The sequence below is a fragment of the Heterocephalus glaber genome, unplaced genomic scaffold (assembly GCF_053883595.1).
Source record: "Heterocephalus glaber isolate CG9 unplaced genomic scaffold, H.glaber_assembly_v1.0 deba00001610, whole genome shotgun sequence".
In the NCBI taxonomy this organism is placed as follows: domain Eukaryota; kingdom Metazoa; phylum Chordata; class Mammalia; order Rodentia; family Bathyergidae; genus Heterocephalus; species Heterocephalus glaber.
The window spans coordinates 34,113,120-34,134,266 of NW_028258381.1; the positions used below are offsets into that span (position 1 = coordinate 34,113,120).

The 21,147-nt window shown below is 48.5% G+C and overlaps 1 protein-coding gene and 1 long non-coding RNA gene across 40 annotated transcripts in view; one reads left to right on the forward strand and one right to left on the reverse strand.

The window, feature by feature from the left end:
• Positions 1 to 2,911, forward strand: part of LOC101704410 (uncharacterized) — a 44,800-nt gene extending 41,889 nt beyond the window's left edge. For 22 of the 37 annotated variants that reach the window (XR_015445289.1, XR_015445294.1, XR_015445281.1 and 19 more), the window contains one exon: positions 1 to 2,355. This is a non-coding gene — a long non-coding RNA (uncharacterized LOC101704410). The other 15 variants (XR_015445304.1, XR_015445293.1, XR_015445287.1 and 12 more) reach the window with 15 other exon arrangements.
• Zfand2a (zinc finger AN1-type containing 2A) overlaps positions 861 to 21,147 on the reverse strand; it is a 27,546-nt gene continuing 7,259 nt past the window's right edge. For 2 of the 3 annotated variants that reach the window (XM_021254625.2, XM_087195865.1), the window contains exons 5-7: positions 20,718 to 20,869; positions 19,873 to 19,956; positions 861 to 19,290 (exon numbers count right to left, since the gene is read on the reverse strand). In XM_021254625.2, the coding sequence (XP_021110284.1) occupies positions 19,272 to 19,290; positions 19,873 to 19,956; positions 20,718 to 20,869 (255 nt within the window). In that variant the 3' untranslated portion in view covers positions 861 to 19,271. Of the gene's footprint in view, positions 19,291 to 19,872; positions 19,957 to 20,546; positions 20,870 to 21,147 lie in introns of those variants that run through there. The other variant, XM_004840340.3, reaches the window with a different exon arrangement.

A 21,147-nucleotide genomic window follows, 5' to 3' on the forward strand; every position in this document is an offset into this window, starting at 1 on the left:
ATGGCACTAGATGCTGCATCTCATGTGGCCGGAATTGAAGCTCGTCCTCTCCTCAGCATACTGCAGAACACTGGCAGTAAACTAGCATGGGAACCACTGCTTCAGATGAGACTCCCAGGCCTCACTGCCCTCCATTAGACAGAGGTGTGTGATATTGCCGGTGACTGGAGATATGGGTTCAGCACAGCAAAGATCAAACCCACCTGCCAGATTGCTTTTGGTGGGCAAAGCCAAGGCAACACAGGCCTGGGGAGCTGTCAGCTCAGTCACAGGCCAGCATCATGAGAGTGATGCACCATGGTTGCCTTAGCACCTGAGTGCACAATGCAGCTACCCTGCCAGTTCCTGGAATTTCATAATCTGTCCACCTTCATGCTGCAGAAACATTAAGCCTTCTAATTGTTCCTGTACTCTAAGGAGTGTGAGCAAAAACTAGTAAAAATGAACCCTAGTACAGGAATAACCTGTTCTCAACACATATTCCCTTTCTTTTCTGATTCAAAACAGCAAAACTGTCCACAAAACTAGCTCCATGCCAGACCTAGTGTGATGGCACTATAATCCTAGCTACTCAGGAAGCTGAGGCAGGATGATTACGAATTTGAGCCCAATCTGGAAAGATAAGCAAAAGTGTCTCCAAAATGAACAAACAAACAAACAAACGGGAAACATGTCTGGGTTTTTAGCTCAATGGCAGAGCAAGTATGTGTTCATTCTATGACCTCACACTATAGCATAGCAACAAAACTCTGACCACTTCAGGTGTGTGAGGAGCTCTGTAAAACAAGGCAGTGACCAGAGCCTCCCAAGTCCCCAGGATCTCAGGCAGGAATAGCCACCTGCACAATGTCCTGACTGTCTTGGCTGCCAGTGGAGTCCTGGACAATGAGATGGTAAGCAGTTCTCCTGCACCCTCATCAACTCAGATGTGTGGAGCCCCCAACAAAGGTAATGTGAACGAACAGAGACCCCCGTGACCCGACCTTTTCAGCTATTTGTGGAGGCAATGAGGAGGTCTTAACCACCTCAGAAGTATGGCGGCCCCTAATATAAGTATCTGATCTAGGGACCACATGTCCTGATGCAACAGCAAGGAGCCACATTCAGGTTGTGGCCACAGAAATTTGAGGTTCGGCTGTACATGAACAGAGAAGAGCCACATGATGATTTTTAAAAGATGGAAGTAAGTTTATTATAAAAGTACAGCAGATGTGAGCATAGTCAAATAATATATTACCACACAACCAGGCAGGAGACAGAACCAAAGATGAAGGGTCTTGCATGAGACAGAGCCTTGCACAGGCAGGAGACAAAATGCCACACCACACTCAGTTTTTCAGTTTCTTACGTACTGTGTTCAGACAAAAGTGAATTAGTGCCAACGGGGCTGTGTGGGTAGAGGGGATCATTCCAAGCCCTGGCTAGAGCCAGGGAATGGTCATTTTTCAGTGCGTGTTGTGTTTTCTTTTTGTTGTTGTTGTATTTTTGGTACCGGGGATCGAACTCAGGTCTTTGTGCTTGTGAGGCAAGCAGCAGAACCACTGAGCTAAATCCCCGGCCAGTGAGTGTTAACAGTTATCTCTATACACTCCTTTCTCAGGAGATCGTCAGCCTCCATGCAGGAAGGCACACAAGCCAAGGTCATTCAGCAAACACATGGATTTCACTCACTCTTTTCACCCTTTGCCTGACACCTGACCCTCTCAGGTGTGTGTGGAGCCCTCTGTGATGTGGATGTGAGCTGAGCACCCCACATCCTCACAACCTTAGGCAGGTGTGGACCCCTATATGTGGGGAATGGGAACAGAGTCCAACAAAAGTTTATTTTAAAATGATTGGTGAAGAGTAAGGGAAGAACTAGCTCTGCAGAGCAAACAGAGAGCAAACAGAGAGGAAAGGACAGAAGTAACCAGAAAGGTACATCCTGAGTGTGAAAGACACAGTACTGGCTATGGTGGGGGTCATGAGGGCAAGCTCCGCACAGTTTCCCGTCTCATTATACCATCCAAATCTGATGGAGGCTTGTGAGAAGTTCCTGAGAGTATCTGGTATTGTCCTGGGATCTTGAAATTGATACTTGGAATTGACACTTCTTGCCCACTTCTCCAGCTGTGCTCTGGGATTTGAAACTGAGAGCCTGCTGATTTCCCCAGCCAGCTTTGCCATGTCCTACCTCCCATATCACTCTATGATGGAGACGTGAGCCCTATACATGAGGAATTTGAGCAAAGCCCACCACACAGATACAACTCAGGCATGCTGTAGGATGTGAGCAGACCTGCCATTTCCTGCCCACCTCAACTGTGTCCAGAACCCTCTACAACGTGCATGTGAATAAAACACATTTCTCCTCAACTTCTCAGGTGTGTGGAGTCCTTGGTCACAAGAAGCATGTGACCAGAGCCTTCTAGGTCATGACAGCTGAGGCTGTTTGTGGAGTCCTCTGAAACAGTGAGCAGCGCACCCATCGTCCTGAGCACCTCTGGTAGGCACAGCCCTCTGCAATGTGAATGTGACCAGAGCACCCCATGTCCGGATCAGGCAGTCAGTCCAAGAATGAGAGAGGCCTCACTCTCCAGTGTGCAGACCATCTGAGGACTGTTAGGCACCCTGTACCCTGTGAATGTGTGTGGAGCGCCCCATGTCCTAACCATCTCAGGGATGTATATGAGGCCTCTAGAATGGGATACAGGCAGATCCCCACCATGTCTTCAACATCTCAGGCATCTTCAACCACGTGCAGAGGATGTGGTGCCCTCTTATATATTCAGTCTCTTCCCATGAGTAGAGTCCCATAGAACTTGGATGTGACCAGAGATCCTTGGATGTGACCAGACCATTGGAAGTGTATGTGGAATCTTCTAAAATGCAGAGCAAAGCAGAGCCACTCCTATAAATCCTGACCAAATCAGATGTGTGGAATTCTCTAAAATGTGAGGGGAAGTCCCCTCCGTCATCCTGTGCGTGTATGCAGACCTCTACAACATAACTGTGAGCAAACACTACCCCCACAACTGTGTCCTGACAAGGTCAGGCAGGTGTAGGGCCTTCTACAACATGAATGAGCAGAGGGCCTCAATTCTCACTCTTTCAAGCATTTGGAGCCTTCCAAAGGAATCGAGAAGAACTCTTGTAAGTTGACCTTGTCAGCCATATGAAACTTGGTAGAAAGAGGATGTGACCAGACCCCCTCATGTCCTGACTATGTAAGACATGTGTGGAGTGCTCACACAATGATGTGAACTAAACTTCCCCATGTAGACCGCTTCATGTAGGTGACTCAGGTGTTTGAGTCACCTACCACAAGTCGATGATAAGATAGAAACAATAGCCTAATGTCTCAGGGTGGTTGTGCATTCCAAAACCTGTATATGAGCCTAGACTCCACACCCCCACAGGCCCTGATAATTTCAGGCAGCTGCAGAAACCTCCAAAACATGGGTTTAACCAGAAATTACCACTTCAGCCAAACGCAAGTGTGTCAGGAACCCTCTACAATGTAAATGTGAGCAGAGCCTGTGAATGTCCTGACCCACATAGACACATCTGGGGCCCTGTACCATGGGGTTAAAAGCACAGCACCCTCATGTCCTGACCACCTCAGGCACTGGTGGAGCCCTGGGCAACATGATTGTGAACAGAGCCCTTCCATGTCCTGACAATCCCCACTACATGTGGTCACACAAATGACAGCAGAGTTCCTCATGCTCTGTATAACTCCATCATGTGCAGAGCTCTCTAGAAATTGGATGTGAAAACAGGCCCACCATTTCCTGACCCACTCGGATAGGTGTAAGCCCTCTATAATATGGACATAAGCAGAGAAATCCCTATGTTGTACTCATCACATGCATGTGTGGAGACCTCTTTAACATGGAATTTGAATAGAGAGAGGCCCATTCGATCAACTGCTTGGCCATGCATGCAACCCTGTATAACTCTGCCCAGCCAGGTCTGGACACTCTCAGGCATGTATAGAACCTTTTCCACAGTGAATGTCAATGGAGCCCTCCTTGTGGTGATCATTTCTCAATGTATAGAGCCTTATACATTGGGCTTGTGAACAGATTTCTGGTATTTCAACCCCTATTGTGACTGGTAGCCCTCTCCCAGAGGAATGTGAGTACAGCCCTCATTTCCTGACAATCACAGAGACCTTGGAATGCAGCTGTGAATCAGAGGGCCCAGGTTCTGACAACATCAATTGTGTATGCCCCTCTAAAAAGAGAACATGGAAGCAGAGCCATTCCCCATTCCTCATCCTGACTGGAGGGTGGGGACCCATAAAATGCGTATGTGAAGAGTAACCGAAGCCCATGTCCTGATGTCCTCAGACCTGTGTTGTTCCTTGTACAATGTGGATGTAAACAGAGCTCCCCAGGTCCTGACCTCCAGGGCCATCCATGGAGCCCTGTACAATGTGACTGTAAGCAGAGCCCCCATACCCCGCCCGTGTCCTGACTGCGTCAGGCATATATGGAGCCCTCCACAATGTGACAGTGACCAGAGCCCCACTTTTGTCTTAAGCAAATGTCCAAGCAGCTCCTTACAAAGTGGATGTGAGCAGAGCCTCTTGCTCTCCTGACCAACTCAGGTCTGGGTGGTGGCCTGCGCACTGTGATTGTGAGCAGCGCCTCCCATGTTCTGATGACCTCAGGCATTGGTGGTGCCTGGGCCAACATGAATGTGAGTGCAGCCCTGAGACACATTGACCATCCCAAGTATGTGTTTTCCTGCTACCAAGGAAGGGTTAGCAGACTCCACACACACTGGACAGCCGTACCATGCATGGAGACCTCTATATGGTGGACTTGAGAAGAGCCTCAGCATTTCCTGACCCTCTTGGTAGGTGTAAACCTTCTACACTGAGGACATAAGCAGATCCATCCACAGGTTCTGCTCATCTTGTGCATGTGGAGGCCTCCTTAACATGGAATATAAACAGAGCAGGCCATTCAGTCAATGCCTCAGGCATGTGTGGAAGCCTCTATGAGGGAATGGACCCAGCCCCTCCACCCCAAAACTGATCACCTTGGTCATGTGTGGAGCCCCGTACAGCACTGTCTGGCCCGAGCCCTCTTCTTTCTGAACAAATTAAGGCAGGGGTACAGCTCAGGCAGGTGGTGATCAGTTCTTGAAGTACAGAGCCTAAGACTACAGGAAAGTGAATGCACTTCCCATGTGCCAACTGGTGCTGGGATGGTGAGCCCTCTCCAAGGGCAGGGGAAGCACAGGCTGCTCATCTTGAAACTCTGATAGCTGTGGAGACCTCTACAGTGTGCAGTGAGGAACGCCCCACCACATCCTCACAGCCTCAGGTGTTTGTGAGTACTCTATAAAGTGACTGGAAACAGCCAGAGTCCTGACTACGTCTCACCTCCCATGTCCTGACTATATCTCACCTCTCGGTCAAGTGGTCTTCAACCTGAATGAGGCCTGAACATCCCATGTGCAGTCCATGTCAGGTTGGTGTGGAATCCATTAGGTGAATGTGGACAGAATCCCCATATACACTGTGACATGACTTATGAAGATTGTGGGGAGCCCTGTACAGTGTATATGTGAGCAGGGCCACCGCACACATGTCCTGACACACTCAGGCATTTGTCAAGACCTGGGACGCATGGATGTGAAGAGCGGCCCTCCATGTCCTGCCAACCAGGGCATGTGTGGTCCCTCTAAAACAGGAGAGCACAACCAAAGCAGGTCCATCTCTGTCACATAAGGAGCTCTCTACCCCGTGGACAGGACAGGAGCCCCACCTCCTTCTGATCAGCTCAGAAGTATGGAAGCCCTCTGCAGCATGGGTGTGGCCAGAGCCACGTGACTGTGGAGATGATCACACGCGTGTGTGGCGGCCTCAATGAGGATGAGAACAGAGCCACTAATGTCCTGAATTGCTCTGGTATGTGCAAAGGATTCATACTAACCATCTGTAAGGTGATAATGGGTAGAACACCCTCTACTACACACACACACACACACACACACACACACACATACATGATCACCAAGTCAGGCAGGTATGCACCTTATACAATCTGACAGGTCAATAGCACCCTCCTGTGTCCCAAAACTCAGGCATATGTGGGACCTTGGTGGATAATGTGAACAGAACCTCTGTGTCCTCCCAACCTGAATTGTGTGCAGAGTCATCTACAACAAGCATGTGAGTAGAAAACCTTTCTCCTGACTTCACATGTGATCCCAGGGTCACAAGGAGGATGTAGCCTGGGGTTTCCTCATCGTGACAGCTGAAGCTACCTCTAGAAACCCCCTACAATGATGACATGAGAAGCACCAACCCACATCCTGACCACCTCTGGAATATTCACGTGAGCAGCCTGCCCCATGTTCTGATGAATTCAGGCAAGTGCAGAGCCCTGTACAACCAGGCTGTGAGCAGAAACTTCAGGGCCTGACCTTCTCAGGTGTGTCAGGACACTTGACAATGCAGATGTGATCAAAAATTTCGTACATGTCCTAATTTTCTGAGGTGGGAGTGGGGCTCTGTATGATGTGCATGTGAGTAGGATCACACACACACACACAGATGAACTCAGGCAAGTGTCGAAGCCTGTACAACAAGGATGAGAGCCACCCCCTGACTCCTCTTTTCTGACCCTCTGTGTCCCATATGATGTGGATAAGAGTGCAGCCCCACCCTGTCCTCACTGCTGCAGCCATATAAACAAGGCCTCTACAATGTCCACACAGCCAGATCCCCGACAAATATGCACCATCTCAGGCATATGGAATCCTGCTCCATGTGCATGTGAGGTGATACCCTCATATACAGAAAATCTCAGGCATGAGCAGGATCCTGCAGAACATGCACATGAACAAACCTCCTCATGTATCCACTTCTCATTTGATTGTGATCCCTGTACAAAGTGGTTGTCACCTTAGATTCCCATGACCTCACTAATTGGCTGTATATGGGTCCCTCCCTGATATAATTGTGAGCAGAGCTGCCTGCATCCCCTGACCTGTCATCCCTGCCCAAGATGTGTGGAGAACCTTTTACAATATGAACTTGTCCTGAACACCCACCACGTCCCCACCTGCTCAGACTTATCTGAGTACTTGTCCAATGTCACTATAAGTTCAGCCTCCTATCTGATGGTGTAGTCTACCACAAGGTTGTGAGGATAAACACCCCTGTCCTCACCTTCTCAGCATGGTGTGTAGCACTGCACAATACACATGTGAGCAGGGGCACTGCACCATGTCTTGACCACCTCAGGCACCGGTGGAGCCCTGGAGAATGTGGAAGTGTGAAGAGACCCTCCATTTCTTGACCAACTTGAGTGTGTTGAATTTTTACCAAGTCAATTAGAACAGAACTCTGACATATATGCATCACCATCATGAATGGAGCCTGTCCATAGAGGACACAACAAGAGACATGCCATTTCCCAACCAGTGCTGGCCTGTGGAAACCTCTACAACAAGGCTATGACCAGCACCACCGACCATGCGGTCATTATGTCTCCCAAGCATGGAGCCCTCCTCAATGTGAATGTGAACAGAGCACTCCACATCCTCAGGAGCTCAGTGGTGGAAATCTGTACACCTGGAATGTGAGCAAAGCCTCTCCATGTCCAGTCAACTATCAGCTGTGTGGCACCCTCTCTGACTAGAATGTCAGCAGATCCTCCTCATTTCTTGACAACACAGGGGATGTGTGGAGCCCTGGACAACAGGATGTGTGCAGCCCAACTATATCCTGACCATCTCAGGGGTTTGGAGTCCTCTGTTACAAGGAGGGATGACCAAGCTTTCTAATTATGGACCATATCAGCTGGTGGTGGAGCCCTCTACAACACAAATGTGCGCACTGCCCCACTGGAGGGACCACATCAGGTATGGGGATTCCTCAGTAGTGTGGATGAGATCAGAGCACCCCATATCCCATTCATGCTCCTAATATTTGCAGCCCTTGTAAGCCAGCTGTAAATCAGAGGTCCCGGGTCCTGACCACATCACTTGTGTGTGGGCCTCTAAAAAGAGAACGTGGAAGCAGAGGCATTCCCCATGTCCTCATCCTGTCTGGAGGGCGGGGCCCTATAAAATGTGTGTGTGAACAGGAACCCAAACCCATGTCCTGATGTCCTCAGACCTGTATTGATCTTTGTACAATGTGGATGGAAATAGAGCTCTCCACGTCCTGACCACCAACCCCGTCCATGGAGCCCTGAATAACTTGTCTGTAAGCAGAGCCCTTTGCTCCCCAACCTTGTCCTGACTGCCTCAGGCATATACTGAGCCCTCCACAATGCGACAGTGACCACAGCCCCACCCTTGTCTTAAGCACCACAGGTGTGCAAGAAGCTCCTTACAAAATGGATGTGAGCAGAACCTCTCTCTGTCCTGACCAACTCAGGCATGTGTGGTGCCGTGCGCACTGTGATTGTGAGCAGAGCCTTGCATGTCCTGACGACATCAGGCATGGGTGGTGCCCTGGACAACATGAATGTGAGCACAGCCCTGCCACACCCTGACACTCCCCTGTACACGTGGTCCTGCTACAACAGGAAGGTCAGCAGACTCCACATGCCCTGGACACCTGCATCATGCATGGAGCCCTGTACAAGGTGGATGTGAGAAGAGCCCCACCATCTCCTGACCCTCTAAGGTAGTTGCAAAACTTCTACAACCTGGATGTGAGCAGAGCCATCATGTCGTGCTTGAATCATGCATGTGGAGCCCTCTTCAACATGGAATATGAACAGAGCAGCCCATTTGGGCGACCCCTCAGGCGTGTATGGATGGGCACAGTGTCCCCACAAACACGCTGGCCACCTCAGGCATGTGTGGAGCCCTGTACAACACTCTATGTGGACTGAACCCTCTCATAATCTCCCTAAACTCAGGAGCCCGGCAGGTGGTAATCACTTCTTGAAGCACAGAGCCTAAGACAGTGGGAAAGTGAACACACTTCCTATATGTACACTTCTACTGTGATTGTGAGTGCTCTCTAAGGACAGTGGAAACACAGGCTCCACTTCCTGAAACTCAGATTCCTGTGGAGACTTCTACAATGTGCTGTGAGAAACACCCCAACACATTCTCACACCCTCATGTATTTGTCAGCCCTCTATAAAGTGACTTTGGAAACAGCCCCTCCCCATGTCCCAATGACATTAGGCCTCTATGTTGAGCCGACTTCAACCTGAATGTGGCCAGAGCATCCCATGTGCGGACCACCTCAGGCTTGTGTTGAGGAATCCACTAGGTGGATGTGAATGTGGACAGAGTTCCCCACATACATTGTGACTTGACTTGTGAAGAACCTGGGGAACCCTGTACATTTTTATATGTGAGCAGGGCCACCACTCACATGTCCTGACACACTCAGGCATTTGTCAAGACCTGAGCCATATGCATGTGAAGAGCGGCCCTCCATGTCCTGCCAATCAGGGCCTGTGTGGTCTCTCTACAACAGGAGAGCACAACCAAGGCAGCTCCATCACTGTCGCATATGGGGCCCTCTACCATGTGGACAGGACAGGACCCCCACCTTCTTCTGACTAGCTCATTAGTGTGGAAACCCTCTGCAACATGGGTGTGACCAGAACCATGCACCTGTGGTGATGATCACATGCATGTGTGGAGGACTCAACATGGAGAATGAGAACAGACCTGCCAATATCCTGAATCCCTCAGGAATGTGCAGAACCATCTGCAAGGTATGTGCAGAATGTCCTCTATACCCCACACCCCCCACACATGTGCTCACCATCTCGGGTAGGTGTGCAGCTCTGTACAAACCATAAGGTGAGAGCGCCCTCCTGTGTCCTGATAAAGTCAGGAACATGCAGGGGCCCCCCAGGACCATGTGAGCAGAGTCTCCACATCCTGCCCTCCTGAACTGTGTGCAGAAGCATCTACAACATGGATGTGAACAGAACACCTTTCTCCTGACCTCAGGTGTTCATAGCCCTGGGTCACAAGAAGGATGTTGCCTGGGGCTTCTGTGTCATGATAGCTGAAGCCACGTGCAGAAATGTGAGTAGCACCAACCCCTGTCCTGATCACCTCTGCAATATGCATGTGAGCAGTGGGCCCAGGTTCTGATGAACTCAGGCAAGTGTGGAGCACTGTACAACCAGGCTGTGAGCAGAAACACCCAGGTCCTGACCTCCTCAGTTTTGTGAGGACACCTGGCAATGTAGATGTGACCAGAATCTCCCTATATGTCCTGATTATCTGGGATGGGAGTGGTGCTCTGTATGATGTACATGTCAGTAGGGTCCCCCACACATGGTTGAACTTAGGCATATGTGGAACCCTGTACAATGAGGATCTGAGCAGCCCCTGGCACCCCTTGTGCTGAATATCTGTGGCAAGTGTTGGCTCTGGTACAATGTGGACGAGAGAGGAGCTCAGCCCTGTCCTCATCCATATAGGGATATATACAAGGCTTCTATAATGTCCATACGGCCAGATCCCCACCACATCTCCACCATCTCAGGTATGTGGAATTGTGCGCAATGCGTATGTGAGGTGATAGCCTCATATACAGAAAATCTCAGGCATGAGCAGAGTCCTGGAGAACATGGATGTGAACACAAGTCTTCCTATACCTATTTCTAATTCAGTTGTGATCCCTGTTCAAAGTGGTTGTCACCTGAGTTTTTCGTGACTTCACTAACTGGCTGTACATGGGGCCCTTTCTAATATAATTGTGAGCAAGGCTGCCTGCATCCCCCTGACCTGTCATCCCTGCTCGAGGCATGTAGAGAGCCTTGTACAGTGTGAACTTGACCTGAACACCCACCATGTCCCCACCTGCTCAGACTTGTCTGATGACCTCTGTAATGGAACTGTAAATTCAGCCCCAGCCCCATGGCATGAAGTCTACCACAAGGTTGTGAGCATAAACACCCCTGTACTGACCTTCTCAGCACAGCGTGTAGCACTGCACAATACACATGTGAGCAGGACCACTGCACTATGTCAACGACCTCAGGCACTGGTGGAGGCCTGCAGAATGTGGAAGTGTGGAGAGAACTTCCATGTCTTGACCAACTCAGGTGTGTGGCCCCTTTACCAAGTCAACTAGAACAGAGCCTTGACATATTATATGCATCTCAATCAAGAATAAAGTCTTGTCCAGAGAGTACTCTACAAGAGACGCACCATTTCCCAACCACTGCAGGTGGGTGGAAAACCCCTACAACATGGCTATGACCAGCTTCATCCACCATAGTATCATCACATTTGCAAGTGTGGAGCCCTCCTCAATGTGAATGTGAATAGAGCACCCCACGTCTGCAGGAGCTCAGTAGTGGAACTATGAAGTTGTAATGAAAAGCCCCCAGATCCTGACCACTTCAGTTGTGTGTGTGTGCCTCTCAAATGTGTCCATGTAAGATGAGCCACCTCCATGTCCTGATCCTGTCTGCTGTGTGTCCCTACAAAATATGGATGTTAACAGGATCCCCACCACATGTCCAGATGTCCTCAGGCATGTGTTGAGCTTTATAAAGTCAGGATGTCAGTATACCTCACAATGTACTGAGGACCTCAGCCATTAATGGAGTCCCATACACGGAAACCATAAGTACAGCTCTCCCCATTGCAGGACCACCTCAGGCCTACATGGAGTTCTCAACAATATGAAAGTGACCAGAGCTCCACCGTTGTCTTGACCACTTCAGGTATGCAAGGAGCCCCTTAGAGTGTGAATGTGAGCAGAGCCTCTCCGTGTCCTGACCAACTCAGGGATGTGCGGCACCCTACACAGTGTGATTGTGGGCAGAGTCTCCCCCATGTCCTGACGACTTCAGGCATTGGTGGAGCCCTGTAAAACATGGATATAAGTTGAGACCTTCCTTGTGGTGACTTCCATTATGACTGTGCCATTGAAATCCTTGTTCAATGTGGATGTCAGCTGAGAGCACCATGACCACACACCATGACCTTCATAATATAAATATGAAGAGAAGAGCTGGCCCCAACTACCAATCTGTGCTCACTACCTGAGGTATGTACAGAACCTTGTACAATGTGAACTTGATATGAACATCCCCCGGTTCCCCCCTGATCCACACTTGTGTTATGACTCGTACAATGGAATTGTTAAACCAGATCCCCATTCCTCCATGTTTGGAACTCTAAAACCAGGTTGTGATCATAAACACCCCTGTCCTGACCACCCGAGGCATATGTGGAGTATTATACTGTGCAGATGTAAGCAGAGCCACCCTCATGTTCTTATGACCTTAGCCACTAGTGGAGCCTTGTAGAATACAGATGTGAGCAGAGACCCCCATGTCCTGACAAACCGGAGCATGTGAGTGCTTTACAAAATCAATGTGAGCAAAGCCCCCATGTGTTATATGAATCGCCATCATGTATGGAACCCTGTAAAATGAGGACACAAAAGCTTCACCATTTCCTGACCAATTCAGGCCCACGGGAAAGATCTACAATGTGGATGTGACCAGCAATACCCCCATGCGGTGATCACCTCTTCCATGTGTGGAGCCCTCCTCATCCTGAATGTGATCAGAGCAGCCCATGTGCACAGGGGCTGAGGCATGTGTGGAACCCTCTACACCAGGAATATGAACACAGGACTACAACATGCACACATGGTGACTGCCTCAAGCCTGTGAGGAGCCTTGTCCAAACAGAAGGTGAGCAGAGCCTCTCCATGTTCTGACAACCCCAGGAATGTTTGCAGCCCTGGACAACATGAATATGAGCAGCCCAACTATATGCTGACCATCTCAGGCATTAGAACTGTTACAAAAAGAAGTGAACCTATCTTTGCATGTCCTGTCTTAGTGTGTTCTGAGCCCTCTACACCAAGCATGTGAGCAGAACCTCACTGTTGTGAACTACATTGTGTATGTGGAACCCTCTGTAATGTGGACGGGAGCAGAGCACCCCATGTTTCACCCAATTACCCTGTGTACTGCCCTTAACTATGAAGTGTGATGAAAAACCCCCTCAAATGTGTGTGACCCACAAAAGTGTAGATGTAATCAGAGCCAACTCACAAATCCTAATCCTTTCTCAATGTACAGAGGCACATACTGTTGGGAGCAATGCTACATAATTTTAGGATAAAATCATTTGGTTAGCCTAGTTCTCTTGCCTATAGCCCAGCTATGGAATTCCAAGACATAATTCCATTTTGGCCTCCGGTCACAACTGAGACCTCAGTGATCCGGTGATGCTGTGATTCTCCTGGACAAGAAACATCCTGGGAGCTGAGAACATCCTGGGTGGGACAAACATCTACTCAGTGCCTCATTGCTCTTGGATTGTTACATCTTGTTTACCCCGATGTACTGAACTCTCTGCAAGTCATTTGTTACATCTGTTTCTCTCGATGTACTGAATAAAAGGTGCGGTAAAGTTGGGGGCTTTCGTCTTTGCCGCCCAGAGCAGCACTGATCAGACCCAAAGCTCAGCTTCTTCTCAGTCTCGTTTTTCTACCTTTCCTGTAATTCACCGTGTACTGCCGTGCTCGCAGGAGACTAAGACTTACTACAGAGGTTCTAGTAACGTCCCCATTCCCTGTTCCCTACAATATACAGCTAGGATGTGAACAGATTCCCCATGTCCCAACTTCCAATGTGATTGTGAGCCTTCTCCAAGCACAATCTGAGCACAACCCTCCTGTCCTGACCTTCTCAGGGGGATGTAGAGCACTCTCCAATGGGGTGGGAGAAAGGCCCTAACATGCTCTCACAACCTTCAGTGTTTGTGGAACCTTCTATAATGAGACTTGAGCAGATCCTTTACCCATTTCCTGACTTCACACCTTTGAGGATCCCTCTTCTGCCTGGATATGTCCACAGCACCCCATGTCCTGACCACCTCAGGCAGGTGTTGTACACCCCACAATGTAAGTGAAAGAAGGGACCCGCACATACCCTGACTAGCCTTTTCAGGAACGTGGGGAGCCTTGGGTAATGTAGATGTGAGGAGCCCCAGCCCTCAACCCCCACCACAATGTCCTGTCAAACTCAGGCATTTATAAAGACCTCGACAACACAGATGGGAAGAGTGGCCCTCCATGTCCTGCTAATTCAAGGCATGTGTGGTCCCTGTACAACAGGAAAGTGAGTAGAACACTCACAGATCATATCCATCTCTGTCACATATGGAGCCCTCAACCTTGAGGGCCCCACCTGATTCTGACCAGCTCGGAAGTGTGGAAACCCTCTGCAACATGGATGTGACCAGAGCCATGCCCAAGCAGTGATCATCTCATGCATGTGTGGAGCCCTCAACCATGCAGATAAACACAGCAGCACATGTCCTGACCACCAAAGGCATATTGTGACCTTCTACAAGATGAGTGTGAGCAAAGAACCCTTTACCCAACCCCATGCTCACCACCGCAGGCAGGTGTGTAGCACTGCAGAAAACTAGGTGTAAGCAGAGCCCACCTCAGCTGTGTGAAGAACCTCTACAACATGCATGTGAGTAAAGCACCTTTCTCCTCACCTTCTCAAGTGTGCAGCACTCCTGGTTACAAGATGCAACCAGTCTTCCATGTCATGACAACTGGCGCCGTGTGTGAAGGACTGTAAGACAATGATGTGAGCAGAGCCATCCATGTTCTGACCACCACCTCTGGTAGGTAGAGTCTTCTGTAATGTGGATGTGAGCAGAGCACCCCATGTCCTGATCGGCTTCAGTATGAGTGGAAGGCTATACAACAGAGATACGACCAGAGCCCAGGACCCAACCACATCAAGTGTGTGCAGAACCCTAATAAGGTAGACGTGAGCAAACCCACCCCCATGGCCCAGCCATCTCAGCTGCCCTATATGGAGTTCTGTACTCTGTAGATAGAAGCAGTACCCCTTTTCCCCATGTCTGAATATCTCGTCCACATTTGGAGCCTCTATAATGTGGACGTTCAGAGTCCTCCCAGTCCTGACCACACCCATCCAGCTGTGTGGTGGTTCTACAAGGTAACGTGGGCAGAGGTCCCATGTCTCGACCATGTCAGGTATATGGAACCCTCTAGAAAGTTGGTATAGCCAGAGTCCCCCCACCCTCATATCCTGGCCACCTTAGCTATGTGTGGACGAGCCCTCTACAATGTGAGCACAGGCGCCCCTTCACGTCCTGACCATATCAGGTCTGTGTGTGGGACCAGCCACATACTGAGTTCAGAGCTCCTAGTTCCTGACCATCTCAGCGGTGTGTTGGTCTCTCTATAACATGGACATGAGCAGAACTTGTGTCTTGAATATTTCAGGTGTGTATGGACCCCTTTACAAGGTCAATATGACCAGAGTGCCCCCACTCCAAATGTCTGGCTATCTTGTGTGTTGACTTCTCTAAAACACGAATGTGAGTAAAGCCCCCCATGTCCTGACCATTACAGATCACAGACATGTGTGGAGCACTTTACAACACAGATGTGAGCAGAAATGCACCCCCTCCACATCTAACCATCTCATGTCTGTGAATTTTAAGTAGAATCCACCGTGTCCTCACCACATCAGTCAGGTCTGCAGAGCCTTCTACAACATGCCTGTGAGTAGAGATCCTGACCATCACATGTTTGTGGATCACCCCACAATATGGAAATGAACAGACTGCCCCTGCCTCATCTTCTGGCTACTTAAGGTATCTGTAGAAGATTGTGACAAATGGATATGAGCTGAGTCCCCATGGCTGACCACCTCAGCCATGGGCAGAGCTCTCTGCAAGATGGATGTGAGCAGAGTCTCCAAGTCTTGTCAGTAGAGAGAGATGAAAGGATGACATAAACAAAGTAAATGAAAAGCAAACCTCTGTGGACAAAATTTAGCTAATGTCATACCATAAGCTCTGACTGCTTTATTCTCCTTGTGTAACAAGGTGTGTTTGTATGTATTTATACCATTTCAGTAAAATAAAGGAAATCCACACTCATCTGGGCAACGTCAACTCAGGACCAGAGACCAGCTTTCCTTCACACTTTTTTTTCCTTAAATATGCTTCCTTCCTTCCTTCATTTATTTATTTATTTATTTGGGGCGGCGGGGGGGGGTACTGGGGATCGAACTCAGAACCTTACGCTTTTGAGGCAGGCACTGGAACCACTGAGCTAAATTCCTGGCCCCATACTTCTCTTAAGACACTCCAAAGCTGAGAGAATGTCCAAGAATCCTGACTCTCAACTTTGAATGTGGGAATCTAAGACTATTTCAGCCACCGACCCATTGCAGAACCGATCTTTTGTGTTTAGACTAGGCTTACCGCACAGAATTTGGAAGGTTAATTGAAAATGCCCCTTACACAGTCAACCTACACAGCCAAAGCAGGACTGATGGGCTGGTTGGACACATGCTGTGAAGGACACCGCCAACCCTGATGATTCCAGCAAAGGCCTTTGGTGACATCTTGTGAAAATGTTTGATACTGCAGCCCACACACCTGAAGCACAAGCAGGCTATCCACTAGTCCCTGGACATGGAACATAAGCCTGGTTCTGGGCCCTGTGCAGAGACAAGCTGGATATGCCAGCCAAAGCACAGCTCAAAAAAGAGTAAAGCACCCAGATAGGGAAAGATGCCCTTCCCGTGCCTGACTCTACTTGCTGTAGGGAGGTCTTGCTGAAATTTAAAACATCAATCAAATACCTGAAAATATGCACTACAGAGAGTGCCTGCTGATAAGGTTATGGGGCAACTGACAAGACCAAGTGTGACTTTTTGGACAGCAGCTTGGCGTAACATATGGCCCCTTCCAGCACAGTGATAGCAACTGGGAGATCACACAGGGTCCAGCATCCAGCAGAAAGACCAAGACACATGAATGCTGTGAAGCACTATGCAGTGGTCTATAAGCAGATTCCTCAGGCCAGCAGGAGATGCCCACAGAGGAAAAAGCAGAAAGTGGAGAGACAGGGTGTGCCCTTGACCTTTTAAAAAAAATTGTTACAAATGCACAGAAATTTCTTGGTTCAAAAGATGGTAGGACTTATTTCCAAGGAGCAGGACTGAGAAGCAGACTTTTACATTCCTAACTTAGGCCCTTCTGAGTTATCCAAATGTCTACTAACCAAGTGCTTAAGGAAAAATACCAAGTGATTTGAACTTCTCAGCAGAAAGCTCAAGCAGCACACAAAAAGATTTCAGTTAAATGTGAGGATGGAAAAATGAACATTGGGTCAGCTGTGGAATCTTCAATTTACAGTGTCACATGAGAATGTCTGAGATGTCATGGTGCATGCCCATCATCCCAGCACTCAGGAGATGAAGCAGGAGGATTCTGAGTCTAAGGTCAGCCTGGGTACATAGTGAGAACCTATCTCCAAAAGAAAAAAAAGTTTTCGATTTTAGAGCATTTCAGATTAGGGATGTTCCATCTGTGAGGCTTTGTTCTTTAGGTTAGAACCTCTTGAACAGTGCCATTCAACAGAAATGTAACACAAGCAATCTCCCTACTTTTAAGATCTCAAGAAGCCACGGTTAAATAAAAAACCAGGTGAAATTAACTTTTGTGTTTTATTAACTCATTGTATCTAAAACAGTATCATTTCAACACGTAAACAATATTTTAATAATCCTATTTACTTTTTTAGTATTGTCTGCAAAGTCTGGTGGTTTTGATTTTTAATTAGGATACATCTCAATTTGGACATGACATTTTCATCAGAAATGGCTGATCTGTATTTAGATTTCACAAAATTAAATTATAGGGCTGGTGATGTAGCTCAGTGGTAGAACACATGCTTAGTATATGGAAGGCTGGTTTCCATCCCTAGCACCAAAAACAAAAACTTTTACAAATTCATATATCCAGGGTAGATTCATATACCCAGGCTCCTAACATATTTAGAAGTATTCTAACAACTGAACTGAGCAGTTTTAAACAAGTAAAATTAAAGATTTAGTTGTCCTGGCTGTGTTTCAAGCACCCACTGCCTGAATGGTTAATGGGAGCTGTGCTGGACAGATGTGGTCTGCCCAAATGAGCCCCCAGACCTGCAGCACAACCTGGGACTAGATCTAACTGCAAATCTGAGTCCACTTGGACCTCCGTCAGAGAGGCAGGGGTGGGCCCAGCACTCTGGAAAGAGCCCAGTGTTGCTGATTGATGGGTGTTAGTGCCTGAGAATGACCAGCCTGGAGCAAGCACCACTAAACAAGGCAGCATGAAAACAGCCTCAACCACCTTCGTGTGGAATGTAACTGAGCCCCTCTCCCCCATTATAATTAGAGGCTATGAAACCAGAAGAAAAGGTAGTTTGCTAGGACTTCTAGTCCAGGTGCAATAAACTATCTCAGTGGGAAGTCTGGACGGTGTGTCCAGACTGTGGGGTTAGGATCAGGACTGGCTGGTACGGCACTACTTCACCTCAGCCCTGACTCCCAAGGCCCTGGGAAACAAGAGGACTTGACTGATCCTGAACCTAATGCTCGTGTCTGCAAGTCACCGGGGTTCCTAGAATGTGGGCCTTGCTGATGAGGTCATGGCCAGTAATAGGAATAGGAAAAGGATCATCATCCAAACCTTGAGACTGTGGGTTACCTACCCCAGCTTGCCCCTCGCCCCTCCCCATTCCTTGGGTTTTCTGTTCTTTCAAAACATCAAACCAGCCCCTCTGCCTGCTTTGTAGTTTTAAGTCACTTCTGGAAGTTTTCATCATTTCAACACCAGACAGGGCTTCCTCTTGATCTGCTGCCATCTTGTAATTCTTCTTGGAGTTGAAACCAAAGCCAGACACAAGTGAGCTGTCTAGGGGCCAGTTCTAGACGCTGCTGTGGTAGAAACAGCATGCAGCAGTACTAACACACACCTCTCTCAAGAGTGTCCCAGCATCACGGAATCAGAAATGGATGCAAGACTGACTCACATTCTCTCAGGGACCTTAAGTGGCCAGAGGGCTGCCCTAGACATGGACCCAAATAAGGCAAGAGAGGTTCCTCCTGTCCTTGGCCTCAAATGGCTAACTCGATACAGATGCTGCATGGAGAAGAGCCCAGAGCTCTGCCCAGCTGTCTGGTGTTTAAGGGACAGAATCTTCAGAAGACTGGGTCCTGGACTGATAAAAGTCCCAGGCAGAACTGCTGCTGCTCTGGCTCATTTGTATCCTTCGCTCTTAAAGCTACCTGATCTCATTATGGTGACGTGACTTATCTTGGGAGTATCACTTAATATCCCCCTCAAATTTGTATGAATCGCTGAAAAGTTTTAATGAAAGACTGCTCCCCAGGAGAAGAAAGTATTAGACCATCAGTCACCCGCAGGCTGGAAAAGTGCAGAGACAAGCTGTACACCTTATTATGCACAAAGTCTGCTCATCGCTTCAATTTCCACCTGGAAGAGACAGAAAGTGCCACCTGTTTTGACACATTGTGATTACCTAGAAGTGGCCCATCATAAAAAAAGGATCTTGTATTGTAATTTAAAAAATGTATAATTGATACTGTGTAACAGGAAGAAAAGGTCTAAAGGAGCAGGGGAAGTGGGAGGGGTAGGGGAAAGGAAAAAAGGGAAAAGAAAAAATATGAGAAAAGGAAAAAAATGGAAACAAGGTCTTTGCAAATAGGGAACGGTGGAGGGGGTGAAGGGAGGGCAGGGGAAGGGGAAAAAAATAAGAATCAAGATATTCATGTAATGGTACAAGATCCCAGTGATGAATGTAACTGTATTTTATACCGAAAATGTACCAATAAACTTAATGGGGGAAAAAAAAGAAAAGGATCTCGGAGGCCACAAGACACACTTCAGAAGCAGACAACATGACCTGGAGCTGGAATGGACAGCACTCGAATTTGGGAGTTCTGCATTGTCCTTCCATCACACGATCAGCTACTAAGGGCACCACGACTACTGGGCACAGTGCCTCACCTAACATAACCACAGCTACACTCATTCATGCATGCCCCTCGGACTCACCTGAGTCGCTGGGCCAGCCAACTGGAAGACAGGGAGTTTAGAGATCCTGATAGCTTAGACTCAGAGGCTCTTCTGGCCTGAACCCTGCACAGAAAAGTCAGTGTTCAGTCAGTCCCACCACGTGCACCAAGAAAGCCCATCCAAGCTACACAGCAGGGCAGTTGACCATTAGGTATGGACATGAGAAGCAACAGAAAGCAATTAAAAGGTAACTTATCCTTCCATTTTCATTCACCAGCAAATTTAGGCAAATGTTTCCACTGCTTGATAAAGGTACTAGAGTTATGGACTGAATTGTGTCCTACCAAAGGACATGCTGGGGCCTCAGAATAGACCTGATCTGGAGTCAGGGCCTTCAGAAGTGACCAAGCTTCAAAGAGGTCATCAGAAGGGGCCCCCATGATGCGAAGGGGAAGAGGGGACACAGAGGTGCACACAGGGAAGGCCATGGGAAGACGGTGGTAAAGATCAGGTGCTGGGTCCACATGTCGAGGCTCACTAAAGCAGCCAGTAACACAAGAAGCTGGGGAGGCTGGGTAGGCCCCTTCCCTCAGGCCTCGGAGAGAGCCAGTGTGCCCATACTCTGACTTCACCCTATGTCCCTCCTGTTGAAGGTACTTTCTATGGTACTTTGTCACAGCAGCTACAAGAAACTAACACAAGCAGACTCAAAATTTAACTTAAAATCCAATTTTATTATACCCCCACTCTACAGCAGATACTTAGGATCAACAACTTGGTGCAGACGATGCTTAAAGTTGCTCCCCACCCCAGCCCCAAATTCAAACCAGTTCTTGTGCATGGCCCTGCTTGCCAGCTTGGCCGCAGCCAGGAACCATCCTCACCCTGCTCTGCTGGCAGGGCAGCTCTCAGCCCTGCAGCCATGGTCCAGAGGGTGTCTGTGCTGAATGCAAAAGTTGCCATGACACTGTACACAAGCCAGCTGCAGCATCTCCTTCTTCTTGCATCCCTCCTTCGAGCACCGGTATGTGAAGACCTGAGAGGACACCCATGTTAGTAGGCATTCTTTACCAGCCCCAGCCAGACCACTCACATTCAAGCTAGACACAGGTGTTAGCTACATGGAATGAGGGTGTCAGGTTCCATTCAGACATCTTACTTCCAGAAGAAGAATCCTGATTAAGACAGCAAGGTTGGGGACTCACAAGAAGGTAAACTGGAGCTGTCCCTGAAGACTAAGAAGAAAAGGACCTCATGGGAGACAGGAGGCCAGGCAGAGGCATGACAAGCCCATCAAACAGAGGGCAGCTGGCT